Source organism: Chiroxiphia lanceolata, chromosome 18 (assembly GCF_009829145.1).
Source record: "Chiroxiphia lanceolata isolate bChiLan1 chromosome 18, bChiLan1.pri, whole genome shotgun sequence".
In the NCBI taxonomy this organism is placed as follows: Eukaryota; Metazoa; Chordata; class Aves; order Passeriformes; family Pipridae; genus Chiroxiphia; species Chiroxiphia lanceolata.
In genome coordinates, this window is record NC_045654.1 from 9,302,972 (window position 1) to 9,322,465 (window position 19,494).

The 19,494-nt window shown below is 44.5% G+C and overlaps 3 protein-coding genes and 1 long non-coding RNA gene across 4 annotated transcripts; 2 read left to right on the forward strand and 2 right to left on the reverse strand.

Annotated features, from left to right (window-relative positions):
• Positions 1–27: 27 nt before the first annotated feature.
• On the forward strand, positions 28–7,421 carry LOC116795599. Its single transcript, XR_004360099.1, has 3 exons — positions 28–582; positions 685–850; positions 6,937–7,421. It is a non-coding gene; the product is annotated as an uncharacterized LOC116795599 (long non-coding RNA).
• Positions 1,527–6,098, reverse strand: ARPC3 (actin related protein 2/3 complex subunit 3). Its single transcript, XM_032705387.1, has 7 exons — positions 5,956–6,098; positions 4,913–5,012; positions 4,187–4,263; positions 3,843–3,911; positions 3,441–3,567; positions 2,824–2,918; positions 1,527–2,037 (listed from the first exon to the last, which is right to left on the reverse strand). Exons 1-7 carry the CDS (start codon positions 5,959–5,961, stop codon positions 1,975–1,977), a joined length of 537 nt encoding a protein of 178 aa, XP_032561278.1. The 5' UTR covers positions 5,962–6,098; the 3' UTR covers positions 1,527–1,974.
• A 214-nt stretch (positions 7,422–7,635) lies between the features above and the next one.
• On the reverse strand, positions 7,636–11,719 carry GPN3 (GPN-loop GTPase 3). Its single transcript, XM_032705384.1, has 8 exons — positions 11,603–11,719; positions 11,417–11,525; positions 10,660–10,827; positions 10,108–10,232; positions 9,328–9,443; positions 8,938–9,034; positions 8,472–8,600; positions 7,636–7,875 (listed from the first exon to the last, which is right to left on the reverse strand). Exons 1-8 carry the CDS (start codon positions 11,648–11,650, stop codon positions 7,813–7,815), a joined length of 855 nt encoding a protein of 284 aa, XP_032561275.1. The 5' UTR covers positions 11,651–11,719; the 3' UTR covers positions 7,636–7,812.
• Positions 11,720–11,810: 91 nt separating this feature from the next.
• On the forward strand, positions 11,811–19,467 carry DENR (density regulated re-initiation and release factor). The gene is made up of 8 exons (XM_032705385.1): positions 11,811–12,066; positions 13,115–13,229; positions 14,202–14,221; positions 14,491–14,575; positions 15,136–15,222; positions 17,296–17,412; positions 18,403–18,542; positions 19,188–19,467. Exons 2-8 carry the CDS (start codon positions 13,124–13,126, stop codon positions 19,230–19,232), a joined length of 600 nt encoding a protein of 199 aa, XP_032561276.1. The 5' UTR covers positions 11,811–12,066; positions 13,115–13,123; the 3' UTR covers positions 19,233–19,467.
• Positions 19,468–19,494: the final 27 nt, after the last annotated feature.

Consider the following 19,494-nt stretch of genomic DNA (forward strand, 5'->3'; position numbering starts at 1 on the left):
GCGAGGAGGGCAGCCCGGGGAGGAGCGCGCGCCGCGCCAAGGACCCCTCCCGGCGAAGGCGGAGCGGGAACGGCGTGAGGGGAGAATGGGGTGTGTGAGGGGATAAGGGGTTCGCACACCGGGTCTGAGGAGATCCCTTCGCACCTGCTGGGTTCTGTGTCTCCCATGGAAGGCAACACACTTCCCGTGCCTCCCCTGCTCCGGAGTCCACCCCTTGACCTGAGAATACTCTCTTCTGGCTGCTGCAGCCAAATGTGACCGAGGTCCCCGAGATAATGAAGCTCCTGCCTATAAAAATTGGTAACTGAGGAGAAAGGTCCTTCAAAACCTGCACTTCTTCTGGGCCAAACGCCTCACTAGAACCACCGTTAACTACAAGGCATAGGCCAGCCAGATAAATCATAAAGTTTATTTTCCCCACTTTATTACAAAATGAATGTGAAACGTGGCTATCCTATTCCTAAAAATGGAATCAGTGGGAGCTTTTAGTTTGGACTTGCCATCACTGCTGTTGGGAGAGGAGTACAGCTCTCAGCAAACAAATACGCCAGGCAGCAAAACATCACCAGCACTGGGCTTCAGGTAACACTAAAAGTGTGCTGGTGCTGTGTGGTGACAGAGAGACAAGTACTGCCATGAAGGAAAAAAACTGAACAAACCAAACTTGGATTTGTGCTCTTCCAGAAACCATCTGACTGACAGAACAGCCATTTTTTACTAGTTTGGGTGTGTCTGAATCCAGGAAGGCAGCCACAGACCCAGCTGTGTGGGATCTGCCTGCAGTACCATTTGCAGGCACTTCAGTACAGTGGAGCACAGCTCTGTGAAGACAAACCTGCTAAATAAACAGGTAAATTGCTGGAACTACAGCCCCTGCATTAATCCCACTGTTTTCAGTAGGAATTATTCACTTTCTACTGATTAACGTTACTCAATAATCATAAAATCAGAATGGTTTGGGTTGGAAGGGACCTTGAAGATCATCTCGTTCCACCTCCCCTGCCAGGGGCAGGGACACCTCCCACTAGCCCAGGTTGCTCCAAGCCCCGTCCAACCTGGCCTTGGACACTTGCAGGGATGGGGCAGCCACAGCTTCTTGGGGCAACCTGTGCCAGGGCCTCCCCACCCTCACAGGGAAGGATTTTTTCGTAATATCCAATCTAAACCTGCTGTCAGTGTGAAGCCATTCCCCCTTGTCCTGTTACTCCAGGCCATTGTAAACAGTCTCTCTCCATCTTTCCTAAGTTCTCTTCAGGTACTGAAGAGCCACAATCAGGTCACCACAGAGCTTCTCTTCTCCAGGCTGAACAATTCCAATTCTCTCAGCCTTCCCTCACAGCAGAGCTGCTCCAGTCCTCTGATCACCTTGGTGCCTCCTCTGGACTGGCTCCAACAGCTCCATGTCCTTCCAGTGCTGGGACCCCAGGGCTGGAGGCAGCTCTGCAGTGGGAGCTCACCAGAGCAGGTCCTCTCACAAAAAACCTACCTCTGATTTCCCTGAAAATGGTCCATGAGACACACAGTAGTTACCACGTTAATTACAAGCGAAGTTTAATGAATACAATGTAAAAATCACTGCATGGACAACACGGCATGAGAGGTCTATTTGCCCTGGACACTGACACTGACTCCAGCCAGCAGAGCAATGACAGAGCTCCCTTGCCTCACAGCAGACCCATTTCTTCTCTTAAATACCAGTCCTGTTTTAGGTGCTGTAGCCACAATAACAAAGCAGACTGCATCTGAAACAGGGCGTAGAAAATCACTTATTAAGCACCAGCTTAATAATTTTTGCTTACACAACTTATCTTTTTGCTCTCCCCCCCCCATCCACCCCTCATTGACAGGTTTGTTTTTTTCTTTTTGCTTCATAAGCAGTTAATTCTTCCCTGGTACAAAATGCATCCAAAACAAAGGCAAAAGACGTGAACATCTTGCTGTGGAAACGCTTAAAGTTGTTGCCATTTTGCCTCTTCACTGCCCAGGGCCTGAGAGACTCTTGTTCATGAACTGCCTCTTCACAAAGCAGATCCACCACTGCAAAAGGAAGTACAAAGTCAGAAAATATGCTAAAGTGTTTTCCATGTGATGGATAAAATAGTGACTTTAAAGTATTCAACCTCTGACACATAAAAAGTGTTAAGGCCCAGTTTTGCACATAGTTTTCCACACTGGTTTCTACTGGAATTTAGGTGAACAAAACAACAGGAATGGACATAATGAATTAATAATTTAGGACTTTGAATTAAAGTGGGAGATTCTACTTTCTCTTATTTCTCTTATTTTAATTATATTTTATTCCAATATAATTATAAACAAGAGATGCATCAGGAAGCTATGCCTTTAAAACTAAATTAGCCTAAATAATTTCAATATTAGACACAGTCACATTTGCACATGAAACAAGTGAACAGTCAGGAGGCAATTCACTCATTGATTAGCTTTTTTGTTTTAATCTGGATATGAGGCCAAACAATCTACTTCAAAGCAGCTCTCAGATCAGAGCTGCCTGGGAAGAGAAACAGCATCTCTTGTGCCTGTGAACTTCCATTTGCAAACCCAGCCAAGTGCAGACATGCAGCACTTTGAAGAGTTGCACCAGACACCCCTTAGTACTGCCCTGCCTTTTCAAGCCACCCAAATTGGCATTCACTGTCATGTCACATTAGATTAAATTTATTGATAATTTGCAGCTGCCGTTTCACTGCAAACCCAGTGAGGCTTGGCCAAAGTTGCCACACTTGACCCTCACCCCCATTCAGACATTGCTGAAAACACCCCCCAAACCTCACGAGCTCCCTGATGGTCCCTCTGAACTCTCACCTTGCTGGGCTTGTCACTTTGAGGGTCAAACACTTTTTCACAGAGGCGAAGGCCGGTCTCTTGCCTCAGCTGCTGCAGGTAGGCCCTCATCACCTCTGAAAGCAGCACAGGGAAACCAGGGTAAACTGGGGAGCACCAAGTCAAACTGGATTTAACAGGGAGACATCAGATAGCACTGCTTCAGGAGAGAGCTTCACATCTGCAGGTGCTCGCCAGCTGGCTGAGTTGGTTTGCTCAATTTACAGCAATATTTGGGATTTTTATGATATTTTTACCAGTAGAAAGGATCATCCAAACTGTTTTCTTCTCTCAGTCACCTTTGCTCATTATTGTGGGCTTCCTATTCTGGCTTGGGCTCTATTATTAGGGTTTAACTAGTGCTTATCCGATGCAAAAGGTATTCTTAGACCCTATAAATTTGTTCTGTTGGATCCATGGATCCAGGGGAGCCACTGGGCCCTTGAGGTCAGAAAATCCAGCTTGTGCTGCCTTCAGAAGACAGACCACATATTTAGAAAATCCAGTTTTAATGGTAATTTTTCTAATTGCAGTCACAGAAATGCAGCTAATAAAGTAGGAGCCCAAGGAAGCCCTCAGAGGTGCTGGATCAGCCTTACCTTCCTCCTGCTTGTTGGCAGGTTTGGCGTAAATGGCATTAAGCGGAAAGCCAGGCTCCCCAGGGATTGGGAAGTTAGTTATTCCTAGTGTGTACATTTCTTTCTCTCCTTGGCCTTTGGAGTTACACTGGAAGAACCAGGCAAACAATGGATTAGCAGTTATAAACAAAAGCTGAGGGAGCATTAGACCCAAATATTTTACCAATCTGTAACATTTAAAAACTCATCAAGAAGAGCAGCACAATGTATCCACAGCTTTGGAGTATCTGTGGTTCTGACAGCTGGGACTGGGGTGAACAGGATTATCTGTGCCAGTGGGAGGAGAATATCAGGAAATCCTTTCCTGAGTACAATCCCCAGAACAGACTGTTTCCCTCCTGCACAGAAATTCGCTTCTCTTACCTTTTGCAGCTTCTTCAGGCACTCAGAAATGTAGAGGGTTACGTAGATCAGTGTTCTGTCAGCCTCGTTCTGCACAAGAGCAAGCACAGGGCCCAGGCACTCTTAGATTAAGGGAGACTTTGTGGAACTGATAAAAGTCTGAAACAGGAATGAGTTCAAGCCATTTTGGCCTAGTTCCCCCATGAGAGAAGGACTTGCAATTCAAGACATCTACCCAGCTTTAAAGATTAAGTGGAAGGGGAGATTTTGTCATCTAATAGAATTATTTCCTTGAAAATAAATTTATATTCACAGCACCAACCTTCCAAAGAACTAGTATATGCACTGTATATTTAAAAAATTACCTTAATTTCATAATTTTTGAAGAAAACATTAGCTTTGAAGTAGTAGATGGCTTCGTCTATGATATCAGTGTCCTTAGCTAACAAAAAAGAAATACAGAGTTAAACATTGCACTGTTATACCTCATTTGTCATATACCTCATTATACCTCACTGAAATACATAAATAAGCATTATTGCAAAGGCAATTCAAAAAGCAGAAGTCAGCACTATGTAACAGAGAACATTTCAAACACTGAGGAGCTCAGACTGTAATATTTAAGCTTCCTACTCTTATTCGGAGCTTTAACTTCCTTATTCTCTTTCCCCTGTGCTATCTCACTTCACAAAAAGCAGCAATTCAGCAGTTCCTCATTTTTCTACCAGTTGAGTAACTCATCAAAGTTTTAAGAGTATAAAAGGATCAATTTTTGCAGCACCTGACCCTGAAGTGCTGCCTGTCCCAGTCCTCAGCCTTGGGAGCAGCCGAGTGTCCCCAGCCACAGACCAGAGCCAGCTCTCTGTAGCTGAACCCCCACTTCCTCTGACACGGAGGGTTCACACCATCACATCCTCCCCAAAAACCTCAACTTGCACAACTTAACTATTTGAGAACTTCTTTCCTCCTCTATAAACTGCAAACCTCTCCATTTCCCACCACTGACTCCTCTTGTCACTCTTGCTCTTGGAGCAACCCATGAGATGAGGAGCTACATCCAGGCAGGTTTTCAGACGTTATTATAAACTTACTTTCCCGAGGTGCTGGGCCCTTGAACTGGCTTCTGATGGGTAACAGTGCTATGTTCCCAACTAGCTTGGTGTCCGAGTCCATTAACGTGGAGTGGTAAGCCTAGAACAGGGGAAAGCTGGTTATTGATTCTACTGAAAATAGACATTTCTGTGTCCAATCACATCCCGTTTGTCTCCACAAACAGGAGTCACAGTCTAGTTCATTATGATGCTCCCAGCAATTTTTCCTTGCACAAACACTGTTTTCTAATAAGGCCCAGAACTCGGTGCCATTCTGGTCAATGCCAGGAGAGCATCATCACTGGCACCACTTGCAGTCATGGTGGTGGGAGACAGGATAAAATCCATATGGCTGATCTGCAGGCACAGTTCATCCCCCCGGCTCCCTGACCCCATCCTGGGGGCCCTGTGTAGTTCACTGAAAATTAGCTGGTCTTTTAAAAATTATACATCTTATTTCCACGTCTAGCTAACAATAGTAGATAATTATAAATAAAGCCAGGCTTAGCAGGCTCAAAAATAAAGGCCTTTCTGTGCACTCTAAAACTGGTTTAAGTAAAAAAAAGAAAAAGCTTTCTGCATATAACAGATTCTTCCCGGAAAACCGATTTCTAAAAACTGATAAGATTATTTTGGGGCACTTTCCAAATGTTCCCACCGTGCTGTGCCATCCCACTGGGAATCCTTCACCTCCTCCCAGCCCAGGTTTTGTGGGGGGCAGAGGAAGATGTGACTGGGGGAGGGTGGGTGTAAAAAGCAGTTTATTCGACCCAGGGAAAGGTGGTGTAAACAAAGGCAGAGCAAAGCATTGCTCTGACCACCCTCTCCCTCGCTGGCGCCGGGTCCCACCCTCCCGGCTGCGGGTGGATCCCTGCCAAAGGGAGGAAGAGGAAGAGAAAGAGGGCGCTGGCCTTGCAGCAGCCTCCCCTACGAGCCTTTCCCCGCTCTCCGCAGGGCTCCCCGCAGCTGCAGCCCCTCTTTCCCCCCGGTCAGACCCCGCCGCAGAGCCCCCTTCCCGGCCCGCCGTCGCACCCGCCGCTCACCGGCATCTCGAAGGGCAGGAGGCGGCTCGGCGGGGCCGGGCGGGAGGGGAGCGGGCGAACGTCCAAGAAAGCGAACACAGCGCTCCCTCCGCCTCTGCTGCAGGAAATGAGGCAGCGGCAGAGGCGGTGCGAGCACGGAAGCGGAGCCCTGCACCGCCCTGGGGCACCGCACCAGGAAGGGATCGCGGGAGGCACTGCCCGGCCGCTGGCCACACTGGGAAGGGGCTTTGAAAGCACGCTCTGATGGGGACTTCTTTTCTTTTTTCCATCCTTTGGGGTTTCCCTCCTCTCTCTGCCTTTGCTGTGGCCAGCACTGCAAGTGACCCCTCCTCGGTCACTCCGTGCCACCCTTTTCCAGCCACGCTGACATCTGAGAGGTGAGCTCCAGTCTCGGCGAGGTCAGCATCAGAAGAGCATATTGGGGGTGCTTCACTCGTAGCTGTTTTTCTCTCCTGCGCATTTCCAGAGCTCCTGGGGGTCACTTGCTCTGACCTGCTGCAGCTGCAGCCAGCTGCACGGGGCACTCAGTTCCCCCGGTGCAAGGAAGGACAAAATGGGTCCAAACACTTTGTGTTGAAAGGGATACAATATATTCTGGTGCACACTCCTATTACTATCAAGCCATAACCTTCCCTATGAGCCAGCGTGCTGAATTTGCCCCCTGGTAAATGATTCATGGCATGAGTCAGGGAGAAAAAATGGGGAGGTTTGGAAGGTGAGTCAAAGTAATCCAACTGCAGGGCTGGGCTTTGCTCTTTCAACACACCACGAGTGTAACTTGTCCCAAGGATGTGCCAGTCTGGAGGTGAGTTGTGACCCAAGTTGCCCCCATGTTTGAGTGGTTTAATTCAGTCAGATCAAGTTCTGCCACTTTTCCTGCTCTGTTGAACCTCTCTCCCAGTTCTGGCTGTGCTTTGGAAAAAGCAGATCCTTACTCCAAAAATAAGCACCATAACAATAGCAAACCTTTTATTCAAACAGATGTAAGAACAACCCTACTCCTGAATGAGAAAAACATTACACCTTCCAGACTAGAAGCAAGAAACTACAAAGCTCAATTCTGCCAAGCTACTCTCACACCCCAGGGTTAGGTAAGTGCAGTTGTCTCCAAGTATTCACTCCTTGGTTTGGTTCCCATTAAGGGGAATCCTCACACTCAGACATCTGCTGACCAAGCTGCTCCTACAAAATGACACCAATTTCACAAGACCATCACTGGGCTCTGTTTAAGGTAATTTTCCTTCTTTAAGTGTTACAGTGTACATGTTATCGATGAATAAACCACTTAAAGTCATGTGCAAGTTGAACAAAACCCTGCTTTAAGAAGGCTTAAAATCTAGAATCCTCAAAAAAAAAATATGTAAAACTCTCAAGTTCTTAAAGAAGAAGCACACTCCCTGACCAGCTGCCCCTTTGAAGTTGCCAGTCATCTCTCTCTAATTTAGGTTCAGTTCATGAAATACAACTTTCACCCTTTAGAACAATTCTTTCTCTCATCTAGTAATGAAACTAACTACTCAGTGCTGGAGATAAATATTTGTTACAACATATTTAGACTCAGCTTTGCCTATCTGGCAAGTCATTAATTTGTTTCAAGCATTCCTATGCTGAAATATATCTATATGAGAGGAACTTTTATATGTGCTAACACTGGCCTATATATTTTATAACCCATACACACACAAGAATAAAAAACTGTTTATTAAAATAGTTTTGAGGTCATATAACTCACTCTTTACTATAAATATTAGTTATATTACAGATAAAACATTAAGTGTGTTTGTGTAGGGGTCAGGATTTTTTTTTTTTAATTTTTTCCCACAAAGTATTTTCCTCCCAGTTTGAACATATTTTTTTTTACTCATCCACATGATCCTGGAAGTATTCATCCACAAGAGCAGATTTATCTTCTTCATATTCCTGCCAAAGAGAAAACAGAAAAATACAAACTTTATATATAGGTCAAAATCGAGATCCAAGTATTCTGCAGTACAGAAGAGTAAAAAGATGAATTTAAAAAGGGAATAAAAGCACTAAACTTGTTCCTTAGGTTTTATGAGCTGAATAATAAAACTAGAGAGGGCTTGGAACAGATTTTAACACAGTATTCTATGATGTATTTTACACAACAGAATTTATTTCTAATCTCTATCTCATATACAACACGTGGGTTGAACACAGGAATTATCATGGCAGTTTGAACAGTAAGGCAGGAAAAAATCTTACTGATCTCTGTGGTCCTTTCTGACATTTGAAGGTTAAAATTCTGTTGATTTTGAAAACCAAAAGCATTACTTTTAAACACAACCCTTTGATCAACCTGCACATGCAAGATGCTATTAAAGAATTCCACTTTTTAAACTGTAAATGAAGATGATACAGGCACTGTCACCAACAGACTAAAGATGGCCTGCTTTGAACCGTACTGAGGAAATAATTTATCAGCAAGGCAAAGAACATATTTATATTGTGGATCCTTTTTAATTTTTTTCATCTCCTCACCAGAAGCACCTTACCTTTGGCTCTTTAAATTCCAGATCCTCTCCATACTGGATGGTGAAGTCTATGTGCTGCAGAACGATGTTGATACTTTCCTCGTCAGAGCGATCGAAAGGCAGAAACCGAACCATCCCATAGTCATCAATCTGGAGGGAGGAGTCAAAAGAAAATGCAGTAAGTTAACTCTCAGTCACAGCACTCTAAGCCACCTCCTTAAACCACACTTGTCTGCACTGTTAAAATACCACTTAAAGCCACACTGCAAAACAGTGGCAATTGCCCACTCAGAGAGTTCTACACGATAGAAAAAGTCATTTCCCAAAGGATTCACAGAAAATATATTGGCTACAATCCAAATATCAAGAGTATAGTATCAACAGCATCAAGAATCTTATGCTAATCTGAAAAAATAAAGAGCTGAGTTAAAAGAGGCAAAAAGTGATACTGAATTTAAGGATACCAGTTCAAAAGCAATATACCTACCAATCCACATATAGATTTAGTCAACTTCTTAAACCTTTTGCTTTTTAATATATTTGTAGAATCTTCAATCATAGAATACATGTCTGGATCTAAGTACCTGGGAGAAACAAAGTCATCATTAACACTGAAAGTCTGTCATTTAGAATGACACAAGAGACGCAAGATGATTATTTACAGAAAAATCCAGAGATCAGTACAAACATGGAGCTGTTCTTTTGACTCTGTAAGCATCCTATTCAGCTGTTTAAAGACTATGTTTAATATAAACCAAATCCATCTTGTCCCATTCCAAAAGAGGATGTTTAAATTGTGAGAAACATTAGACTGAATTTTGAGCGAACTTTGCCTCAATATATCACACTACAGAGTAAATAATTTTTTGGAACTTACTTTTCTATTTCCTTCTTGGCTTTCTTGCTCAGCAAATCCATTTTGGTCATGATGTTAATCTGTGGAATCTCTAAAGATATCATTGCACTGAGTGCTGCCAGAATTCCAGAGATAAACTGAAAAGAGAATGAAAAATGATGTATTAAAGCACAGAAAAACACAAACCCAGCACGCAGGACACTCAACCCCAGACCAAATGTAGTAATGAATATATGGAACACGGACACAAAGCCATGAGGAGCTGGGATATGAGGAGTTTCCTGTTGGAAAAGGGAGGTGTGAAGTATCCCACCTATCTCTGGAGCCTCAGATCTGGATCTGCCACTGGAAAGGGCATTAAGAAAACCCAAACCCTTCTCGGGATTGTTCCTGATAAATGGGGAAAGTGGCCTGCTCACTCTCCAGCTCTGAGAAAGCTCTCATGGAATCACATGAGATTCCAAGAATTTAAATTGGAAGCGGCTTCTGGAGGTTATCCGGATCCTCCAAGTGCTCAAACAGAGCAGCTTCTAAGTCAGACCAGGCTGCCCAGTCAAGTTTTGACTCCATGAATGTTCACTGCACAACCTCTGTGCCTGCTCCAGTCTGACCACTCTCCCAGTGCTGGTTTTCTTTACATCCAACTGGGACACCCTTTGCTGCAACTCACATCTGAGGCAGATGAAGACAAATCTCCCTGGGCTTAGCATTTTCTCCTCCAGGCAAACCCAGCTCCCTGAACGGCCCAGACTTCTTGTTCTTTCTCAATATGAGCTTTTCCAACAGCTTTCAAATGGGTACCTTAAAAGATTCCACCATAAACTGAGAATCCACAAGGAAGACTCCACAGACACGGAATTCCCACTGCTGGAGCTGCTCCACCAGCTGTTTCATCACTGGCAGGTGCGTGTAGAGCTCGATCTGACCTGGGGCACACTCAGGATATCAATGGGTAGGAATGGGAAGCAAACAGGAATATTTTGCAGTTATATATAAACATGGAATTACACTTAATATAAATAAAAACTGGTAAGAAAAGCATCCTCTTTTAGGCAGCTCTAACCGGTGAAGTGAAAAGAAATAAAAGGGGTATTTTCCCTCCCCTGACCTCCAACTAAGTGTTATTTGCAGTTGCCACAGTGTCCCCACACCACGTGTTGTTACCAAACACCAGTGCAGCCACCCAGAGCAGCCCAGGACCAAGGTAACTCCTGAAACATCTGGAAGTGACTCTGACAATTGTTAATAATGCAAAAAACCATGAATTATCACAACCAACTAAACCAAAGCACTGCAAATTTTATACCGTGATATAAAATACGAAACGATACCAAAACATTGACATGCGTTTACCTGGGCAGTCAAACAATATATAATCATCCTCCACGTGCCCCAGGCTCTCCTCCAGCCAGTTAAAGTTGTTGGCAAAGTACTCCATGCAGAACACCAAACCTCCATTGGGGCCAAACCTCAGGGATTCATCCTCCATCACATCGTCCACCTCTATCAGCTCACGGATGTCTGTGACAACACCAAACACTGGGAATAAACCCTCCAAACAGTCTGGGAGGTCAGAGAGCCAACATTCCTTCACTGCAGCACTGGGTGCATGGGGATCTCTATTCATGAGCTAGTACATATTCATTACCTTTCCTGAATACACACATATATGCTAAATACTTTCACAGACCGAGCTGCATATGAGTGGGAGTCTTTTGAGGGTCCCTGGTGGCCGTTTGGGGAACATCCCATTTCCCAAATTTTCCTTTCATGGTCCCGGATCCGCTAATGAATCTCTTCTTCAAGGTATCCCAACTATGAGGTTAGGTCAAGATGTACTTTTCCTATCATCTTTGTTTAGACACACTTTGTTCTCAAAACTATGACATTTACAGGTAGATGTTAATCATTGGCCCAGGTAAATACAGGGATTAAGAACTACTTGGCACAAGACCCATCAGTCACCCATGTGGGGAATCAGCATTATTACAAGACTACCTCAATCTCTGACAGAGGTGCTGAGCACTATCGGGCACAAGACCGGGCATTATTCACTGACACAGGAACCAGACGCTATTTTGATGTTTGTAACGGGCCCCCCGGCGCTCACCTGCCATCACGGGGTAGCTGAACAGCTCGGCCGCCGGGTCCAGGTTCACCACCTGCACGGCGCGGCCCAGCGCCTCGCAGTGCTGCACCATGGTGGAGCAGTACGTGCTCTGCAAGGCACACACGCCCGTCAGGGGCTGCCCGGGGCCTCCCCCCGCCCGCCGTCCCCCCGCCGCTCCCCGCTCACCTTCCCGCTGCCCGCCGGGCCCATCACCAGCTGCGCGTACCGCGGCATGGCGACAGCAGCACGAGCGGCAGCGGCGGGGAATGGCCGCTGCGGCGCCCCGTAGCTCGGCGGAGCACGTGTCTCGGGCGGGCCCCCCCTCCGGTACGGCGGCCTGGCGGGGCCACACCGAACCCGCCTCTCTCGCGAGACGGCGGCGCTGGGGCGGGCGCACGTGCGCGCGGGGTGAGGGACCGGGACCCGCCGCGGCCCGAGGGGCCTCCGGTACCGCCACCGCCGCCCCCGGGGCCCCCCGCCCCGCTCAACCCCCGCCCAGCGCCTCCTGCCCAGCTCCGTCTCCTCCGGAGGGCTCCTCGCAGGGACCCCCCCGGTGCTGGTACCGCAGCATCCTCCCCGCTCGGGTACCTGGCTCCCGCCTCTCCCTCAGCCCCGCCACCGCCCCGCGCTGCGAGCCCGACCCTCCTCAGGTACCCGGAGCCCCATTTCCTCGGCTGTGCCCCCCCCCCCCATCCCCTCGGCTCTATCCCCCGTCCCCTCAGCTCCGCCCCCCCATCCCCTCAGTTCTATCCCCCCTATCCTCTCTGTGCTCTCAGCTCTATCCCCCCATTCCCGCAGCTCTGCTCCCCCATCCCACCATGTCCATGATCCCCACCGTGTCTGGTTTTCCATCACCCTTCCTCCCGACCTACCCTCGCTTTTGCCCCATAACCACTCAGCACTCTCCTTCCCCCATTTGGGGTCTCCATGGGTGCCCCAAGATCCTTCCTCTCGCTGTGACCATCTCCTGTCTCTCCTTGTCCCCCTACCCCAAACCTCACCCCCTCTGGAGCCCTGACATTTTCCCTCAACATTCTTCACTGCCCAGCACAGCTTGTCCTGGCTCCAAGTCTCCCTCTCACGTCCTGTTTGCTCCCATGGCCCTGGGGGATTTCTTGTGTATTCCAAACTCCTTCCTTCCTCACTCCTGTTTTCTAAGCCCCTGGCCTGAGAACCTGTGTGTGCAAACCAGCATTAAGTCCATTAGTGGGCTGAGTTTGGTTTGCTTGTTTTGTAGTGTTTGAGGCTTTTTGCCAGTGTCCTCGGATTGTAATTCTTCAGGCACGGATTTAAATGACCCCTTTTCTTTTCTAGTATGTGAGAGGTCCCTCCCCTAGTCCCCAGTGCCCCTGCTGTTCATATGTCACTGATAGACATGATTATTCACATTGTGCTTAACTCAGTGTTCCGTAATTCCATGTGGGTTTCCTAAAGGTCTTCCTTCATTTACACTGCATTTTGTGGCAGTAATGTGCTGGAATTCCATACTGCTTGGTATCTTTTGTAGCCATTTCCCCCATATATTTTCATTATTATTTGACTCCTGTTTTTTCCTCCCTGATCTCTCTTACGCTTCTTACGCTTGTACCTGTTTTCTCTGGGATTCGTCAGTCTCTGGGATTCTTGTTGAGTTGGGAGGGATGGGACTAACTCAAACCCAGAAGTTGGGTCCTGATTCTTCTGTTCTGTGACCCCCAGGCGTGTGACATGGCCACGGATGTCGCCGAGCCCGTGGTCCCTGACTGCAGAGGGGACGGGAGGAGCGGTGCCAGGTCAGACGCCGACTACCCCCTCCGGGTCCTCTACTGCGGAGGCAAGTGCTGGAAGGGCGACTGTCCATGATCCCTACAGTGTGCTGTTTGTGAGGGCAGAGAGAAAGAGAGAGTCTCTTTTGCTCAGATTTTATTGAGAAGCTGGACCCTGGTCAGCTTGACCTTTCTGATTGTCTCTCTGAAACATCTTTGTTGTGTATTTTATCCCAAGCCTTTTTAGTGAAATGTAGGGATCTTCCCCCCTGAGAGACAGGATTGGCAGCTCTCTGGGTGTGAAAGGAGTGGGAGCTCCGAGCTCTTCCTGCAGAAAGCCAGTAAAGCACAGAAAAGGCCTCTGAGCTTTAGTATGACAATGAAAAATGGAATACATGGGACTAATTGAACTGTGTGTAGAATTATTCTTTACATTACATTGTAGTTATGTGGGTAAGATTTAAAGGTAAGTAAATAATTTAGGTATGTTTTTTAGGTAGGTTTGTCACTTTGCTTTGGGCTTGAATACAGTTGCAGGGGATTAGGAAATAGTCCCTGTTGTGTGTGAAAATCTGCACGTTGGTTTGGGTGGTTGTGGGGCCAAGTCCCTCTTTGGGACTTTGGCAGCTCTTGGAAAAAGGAAAGGTGACCAAACCATGTGGTATTTTATTGGGTGTATCTTTTGCCTCAGGTAGAACTAGTGTTTCTTTCTGTAACTTATCCCAAAGCTTTAGGCATCTCCTTCCCTCACTGACTCTTGCTGTGGTGGTTTTATCCTAATGCAGAACATGTGAGCACAGGTCTAACAAGAGAGGAATTAAAATGTGGAATGGCACCAATACAGTAATGGTTTTGAGCCAGTATGGGATTATAACCAGAAGTTCTGATGTAAACAGGGCTAAGAGTTGGACTTGATGATCCTTGTGGGTCCTTCCAACTCAGAATATTCTCTGATTCTTTGCTTTGGAATTTAACACTAAGGCTGTAAGTGGAGAACTTCTTTTTGTAATGTGGGGTTTTTTTTCCTCTTCTTTCTACAGTCTGTTCGTTGCCAACAGAGGTGAGTTTATTATTTTTTTGTCTGAATTTTTTCCTTCTGTCCTGTGATTCCTGACTATGATGATTCTTCCTGATATTCTCTGTCTTGTCTTAATTGTGCTCCAGCCACTGTCATCATTAGGATAACATGAGGTTTCTTATGTGCTAATATTTGTATTCAGTCATCTTAAGGAGAAATGGCTGAGCTGAATAGCAAATATATTTCGGTGTATTTGTGATGTATTTTTTTGTCTTTCCTCCACTAACAACATTCATGTGATTTTTCTCTAGTACTGTGAATACATGCCTGATGTGACTAAATGCAGACAATGGTTAGAAAAGAATTTTCCAGATGAGTTTGCAAAACTTACAGTAGGTAAGAATCTTATTTGTTTTCCAACTGATATGTGCCCTCAGACATATTCAGAAATCTTTGAGCTCATCTCTTCCCTTTTCCTGCTGTATCATGTGGAAGTTAATACTTTTCTTAGGAGTCTATCATGCTTTTGGGTGCTGTGAAATATGTTTGATAATGTCAGAAAACACTAAATAATCGAGGTATAGTTTCAACAATAATATTTGAGCTTTCTTAAGGTTTCAGCTGTAACCAGTCACCCACGTGCTTGTTTCCCATCAAAGTTAGTTCATTGGATTTTGCCTCTGTCCAGTCTGCTGTGAATGGCTGGAGGAAAAGTCATTAATGATGGGGAACTCATTCAGTAGCATTTGGAATTTCAGTATTAACATTAGCATTTATTTAATTTGCATAAGTACTGTAATGAAGATGTAACATGCATCAGTCAAGGGGCTGCTGCATTTCAGCAGAGTTTACTGATTCAGCAAAATATCATTGTACCATCCTGTTTCTGGAAGGCTGTGAGTGTCTGACCACTAATTTTGTTCTTTTTCCCCTCACTCCTTTCGGATGCATTTAAGAAAATTCACCTAAACAAGAAGCTGGGGTTGGAGAAGGCCAAGGAAATGTGGGAGGAGAAGAAGAAGAGAAGAAGAAGCAAAAGAGAGGCAAGGTCTAAATAGTTGATTGTGGTACTGATTTATAAGCAGTTTGGGGCATCCCTTTCTCACCTACTGGTCTGGACCAGGGCACAAATTCCTTGGATTTTGGTTGTGAGCTGTGCTGTGAGTGCACAGAAAACAGTGAATATCTTTCTCCTGATGGCAGCAGTTGGTGTGGTGATCTGTGCTGATGGAAACGTTGGAGAGCAGGGATAGGGATAGCCAGGGAAAGGGGACCTGCATCCTGTGTCTCATTGTTCCAGTCACGGCTATCACACTTATTCAGGGAGCAGTTCTTCCCAACTAAGATCAGCTGGCATTCCTCCCGGAATACCTGTTCCTGCCCTGTTTAGCAGCAGTTTATAGGTTGTTTGCAGAGTAGAACAAAGACTGCTTTCCTCCATGACTGCCTCATGACTCTGCTTTTGCCTTTGTTCCTTCCCCCTCTCTGTATTCACGTAACAGGATTTGGTTTTATGCTTTTAAATCTACTACCTGTGTCTCCACTAAGAGCTACGTCTCTTTTCAGCAATACTAATGAAAAACATTTTCAAAACTCAGCTTTGGAACGTAAAAAAATTATATGAAACTACTTAAACACACTTTTATCTTCTATCATTGCAGTTTTTGCTGTTTAATTAATTAACATACTTTCCACCATAAATCAGAGTGCTGGGATTGTTATTAATAGATATTTGCCTGTGCAGTGCCAGTTGTGTCTAGTGCTTCAGAAATTATGGTTAATACCAAGTTAGATTCACATTTTAAGCCACACATCACTGCAGAGGTTTTATTTTTGTGTCTTGGTAACCGGTTTTGTTTGCCTTACCAGTAGGCAGTGTCTAGTGACAACAGTAATTTATGTTCTGTAGCTTGGATGCTTTTCCCAGAGATTTCAGGACATTTTCTTTCAGCATTAATTAATTGTGTGTGGTGGTACAGTTAGTTTTCAGTCTGGGTTTTGGTTCTGAAATAAGAGTGTTTAAAATATTTACGGATTTTCTCGTAATATCTAAAATTTCATGAAGACTTACAGTCTGGTGTTAAGTATGATGGATTAAGATTGAATGCAAAGAGAGAGGATGAGGAATACCAAACCTATACTTACAAAGGCACTGCAGGAATTTGCTGAAGCAACTTTAAGACAGAAATTTACTGTCTTTAAAATTATCAGATATCAGTTTTTAATAATGTAGAATTGAAAGTGCTGTGTGTTAGAAAAAAGAAATAGTCAGAGGGGTTAGTTTGCTTGTTCTAAATTCCTTAGGTTTTCATCCTGGGAAGGCTCAGGAACATCAAACTTCGGTTACCCTGGAGTAATTTGATGACTGTACACGAAGTCAGCCGAGATCTTAATCTGCCTCAAGGAATCCTAATTAGCAGAATGTAACTTTTCCGTGCTTTGCTCAGACTAATAAATGCCTGATATGTGAAGTGTTCCCACAGGTTGGCCTAGAAACAGACAGGAGGAAAGATGATGTTCAATCATGTGCAGTTTTGCCTCTTTTCAGAGGTGTGGTGTTTGCTGCTGGTTCATATATCAGTGTCTGGTTCGTTCTGGGGTCGTGCTGGGATACCCAGAATTTAATCTGCTGTGTAACCCGGCTCGTGGCCGCGGTAAATGAACGTGAGGAGGTTGCTTTGCCTCGGACACAGACCCTGGGGATGTTAAACTCATGAAAAAACATTGAAATAACAGTTTGTTCCTCAGACTACAAACCAAAGAACAATTCCTGAAAGAGCAGTTAAATGTAGACCAAGCACAGTGATTAGTAAAGCGTGGGGAAAAGCCCTTTTTTGCTGATTGTAGTGGGGTTCTGCTGTGCAGCCCATACCAGAATACACATTTGACATGTATATATTATTATTTCTCTTAATATTGAGCTTTGGGGACACAAGGTCTTTCTTAAATAATAATAAACCTGAGACAATACGCAAAATACATTTTTGCTACCAATGCAGTTGGGGAGATAACAGTTTCTTTGTTTATAGGGATTAAATCTGACCTTATATGCTTTTTTCTTTGATGAAGTATATCATCATTTAACTAATCATGTAACTTTATGCTCTCTTTTAAAGGTGGAAGAGGTCAGATAAAACAGAAAAAGAAGACTGTACCACAGAAAGTCACGATAGCTAAAATTCCCAGAGCAAAGAAAAAATACGTCACAAGAGTGTGTGGCCTGGCAACGTTTGGTGAGTTGACTTTAACCTGCCTTTAACCTCATGGTATTTCTTCTGATTGTATTCCACTGAGTGACCTGCTTTTATCTGTGTGAGGTGAAGGTCCCAAGGTGCTTTTAGCAGTTCCAGAGATACACTGACTTCTCTCAGGGATAAATTATTTAAGTCTTTAATTCCATGTTTTTTCAAACAAGTAGGGCTGTGGGTTTTTTGAAACAGGACTTCACTTGTTAGGCTTCAGACTAGTCTATTGTCTTTAATTATGAAGATGTTTATTTAAAAAAAACGTCTTATTTCCATCAAACCTGTAAATATGTTATTGGCAATTAAATTCACCTGTTCTTGAGACTGTTTAAGTAAAGCTTGAACTGCCTTTCTAATAAGACAGTCAGATGATTGCCAGCTTAATGCTGTCCTGCATAGCTTTGGTTCAGCTGCAAACTTGGTATTTGTAACAACATCTTACTTCACACATTGATCACAAACTCTGTTAAAAAGGTAAGTTTTAACCTTTTTTGGATTAACAAGCCATGTCCCATATTTCCTCTATGAGAGTATCATCCGATTTCTTGAGGGATCAGTAATACCGTGGTCTAAACTGGGTACCCTCGTGCTGGAAGCCAGTCTCAAAAAGTGTTGGGACATGTTTCTGGAAAGAACACCACTGTGGAAAAACTTGTTCAATAACCATAGGAGTTGTTCAGAGGTGGAGGTGTTTTTTAAACATTTCTGCATGTGCTTTTCTGGTGAGGGTGTGCAGCACAGGCCCCCATGAACAGAACATGTAGGGAACATGCAGCAATTTTTACCTTGAAGAATTTGCTGGATCTGTAGAGTCAGATGTTTTGGGTGTCAACAACAGACTTTGCTTTCAATGGAAACCATAGCAAAGCTTCAGCTGTTAACTACCACTTTTTCAACAGTTAAAGCAAGATTTTGGCTTTGAACTTGAGAAAATAATGTCAGTGACTGTGCTTAAATTGTCCATTTTCCCCTCAACAGAAATCGATCTTAAGGAAGCACAAAGGTTCTTCGCTCAGAAATTTTCCTGCGGTGCCTCAGTAACAGGAGAGGATGAAATCATCATTCAGGGGGATTTTACAGATGACATTATTGATGTAATCCAGGAGAAGTGGCCTGAGGTAATAAACCTTTCCTTCTGTCAGGACTCTACTTTTCCACAATAACCTGTGACTTTCTGACGATTTCAGAAGAGGTTTCATCTTCAGCAGCACAGACCGTTGCACAAAAATAGAAGAGCAGTTGTTGCATTCCCACCCTGCAGTGAGGGAGGCATGTCAGAATGAGTCCAGCTGTCAAATGTCTGTGGCTTCTTTGTGACCATTTCTTAACAGTGAATGTCTGACTATTCTTACATTGCCATCCTATTTTTCAACACCTCTTAAAATATTGCAAAATTAAAACAAACAAACAAACCCAAACCCTACACACTTGTGCTTCAGAAAAGAAGCTAATTTGGGACTGGACCAAAATTGATGGTTGAGAGCTGTAATTGCAAATGCTTTCTCTGACTCTCCCTTGTCCTGGTATTTCCCAAGTGGAATTCTTTCTGAAATAACTCCATAGGCCTGTCTTTATTCTGAGCTCTGTTAGGCTCAGCTGTGTCCTATGAGCACATGTCACTCACACAGAATTTACAGCAGGGAATCTGGGATGGTGCTGTTTACTTCTCCCACACTTCATTACGTTTACAGAGGTGAATATCAAATGAGACATGTAAGAAGAAAATACATTTACTTTGCTGTGTTTTGCTTTTTTTCACCTAGGTGGATGACGACAGCATCGAAGACCTTGGAGAAGTCAAGAAGTGAAAGACTACCTTTATTTAATTAAATGGTTATAAATGATATAGCCAAAGTGAGGCTTCTAAATCCATTTGCTCTGCAGTGAAACTGTGGAGAACCCACACCCTTGGCATTTTCACTGTTCTGTATAGGCTGCTTGTTTATTTTTTTCTTTTTGTTGTGATATTTGCCAAAGTTAAATCGGGGTTCTACCATGCTTACGCATGAAGTAGATTTAAATAAAATTACTGTTCCTCACTGAGTACAGTATCTGGTATTTTTTACATAT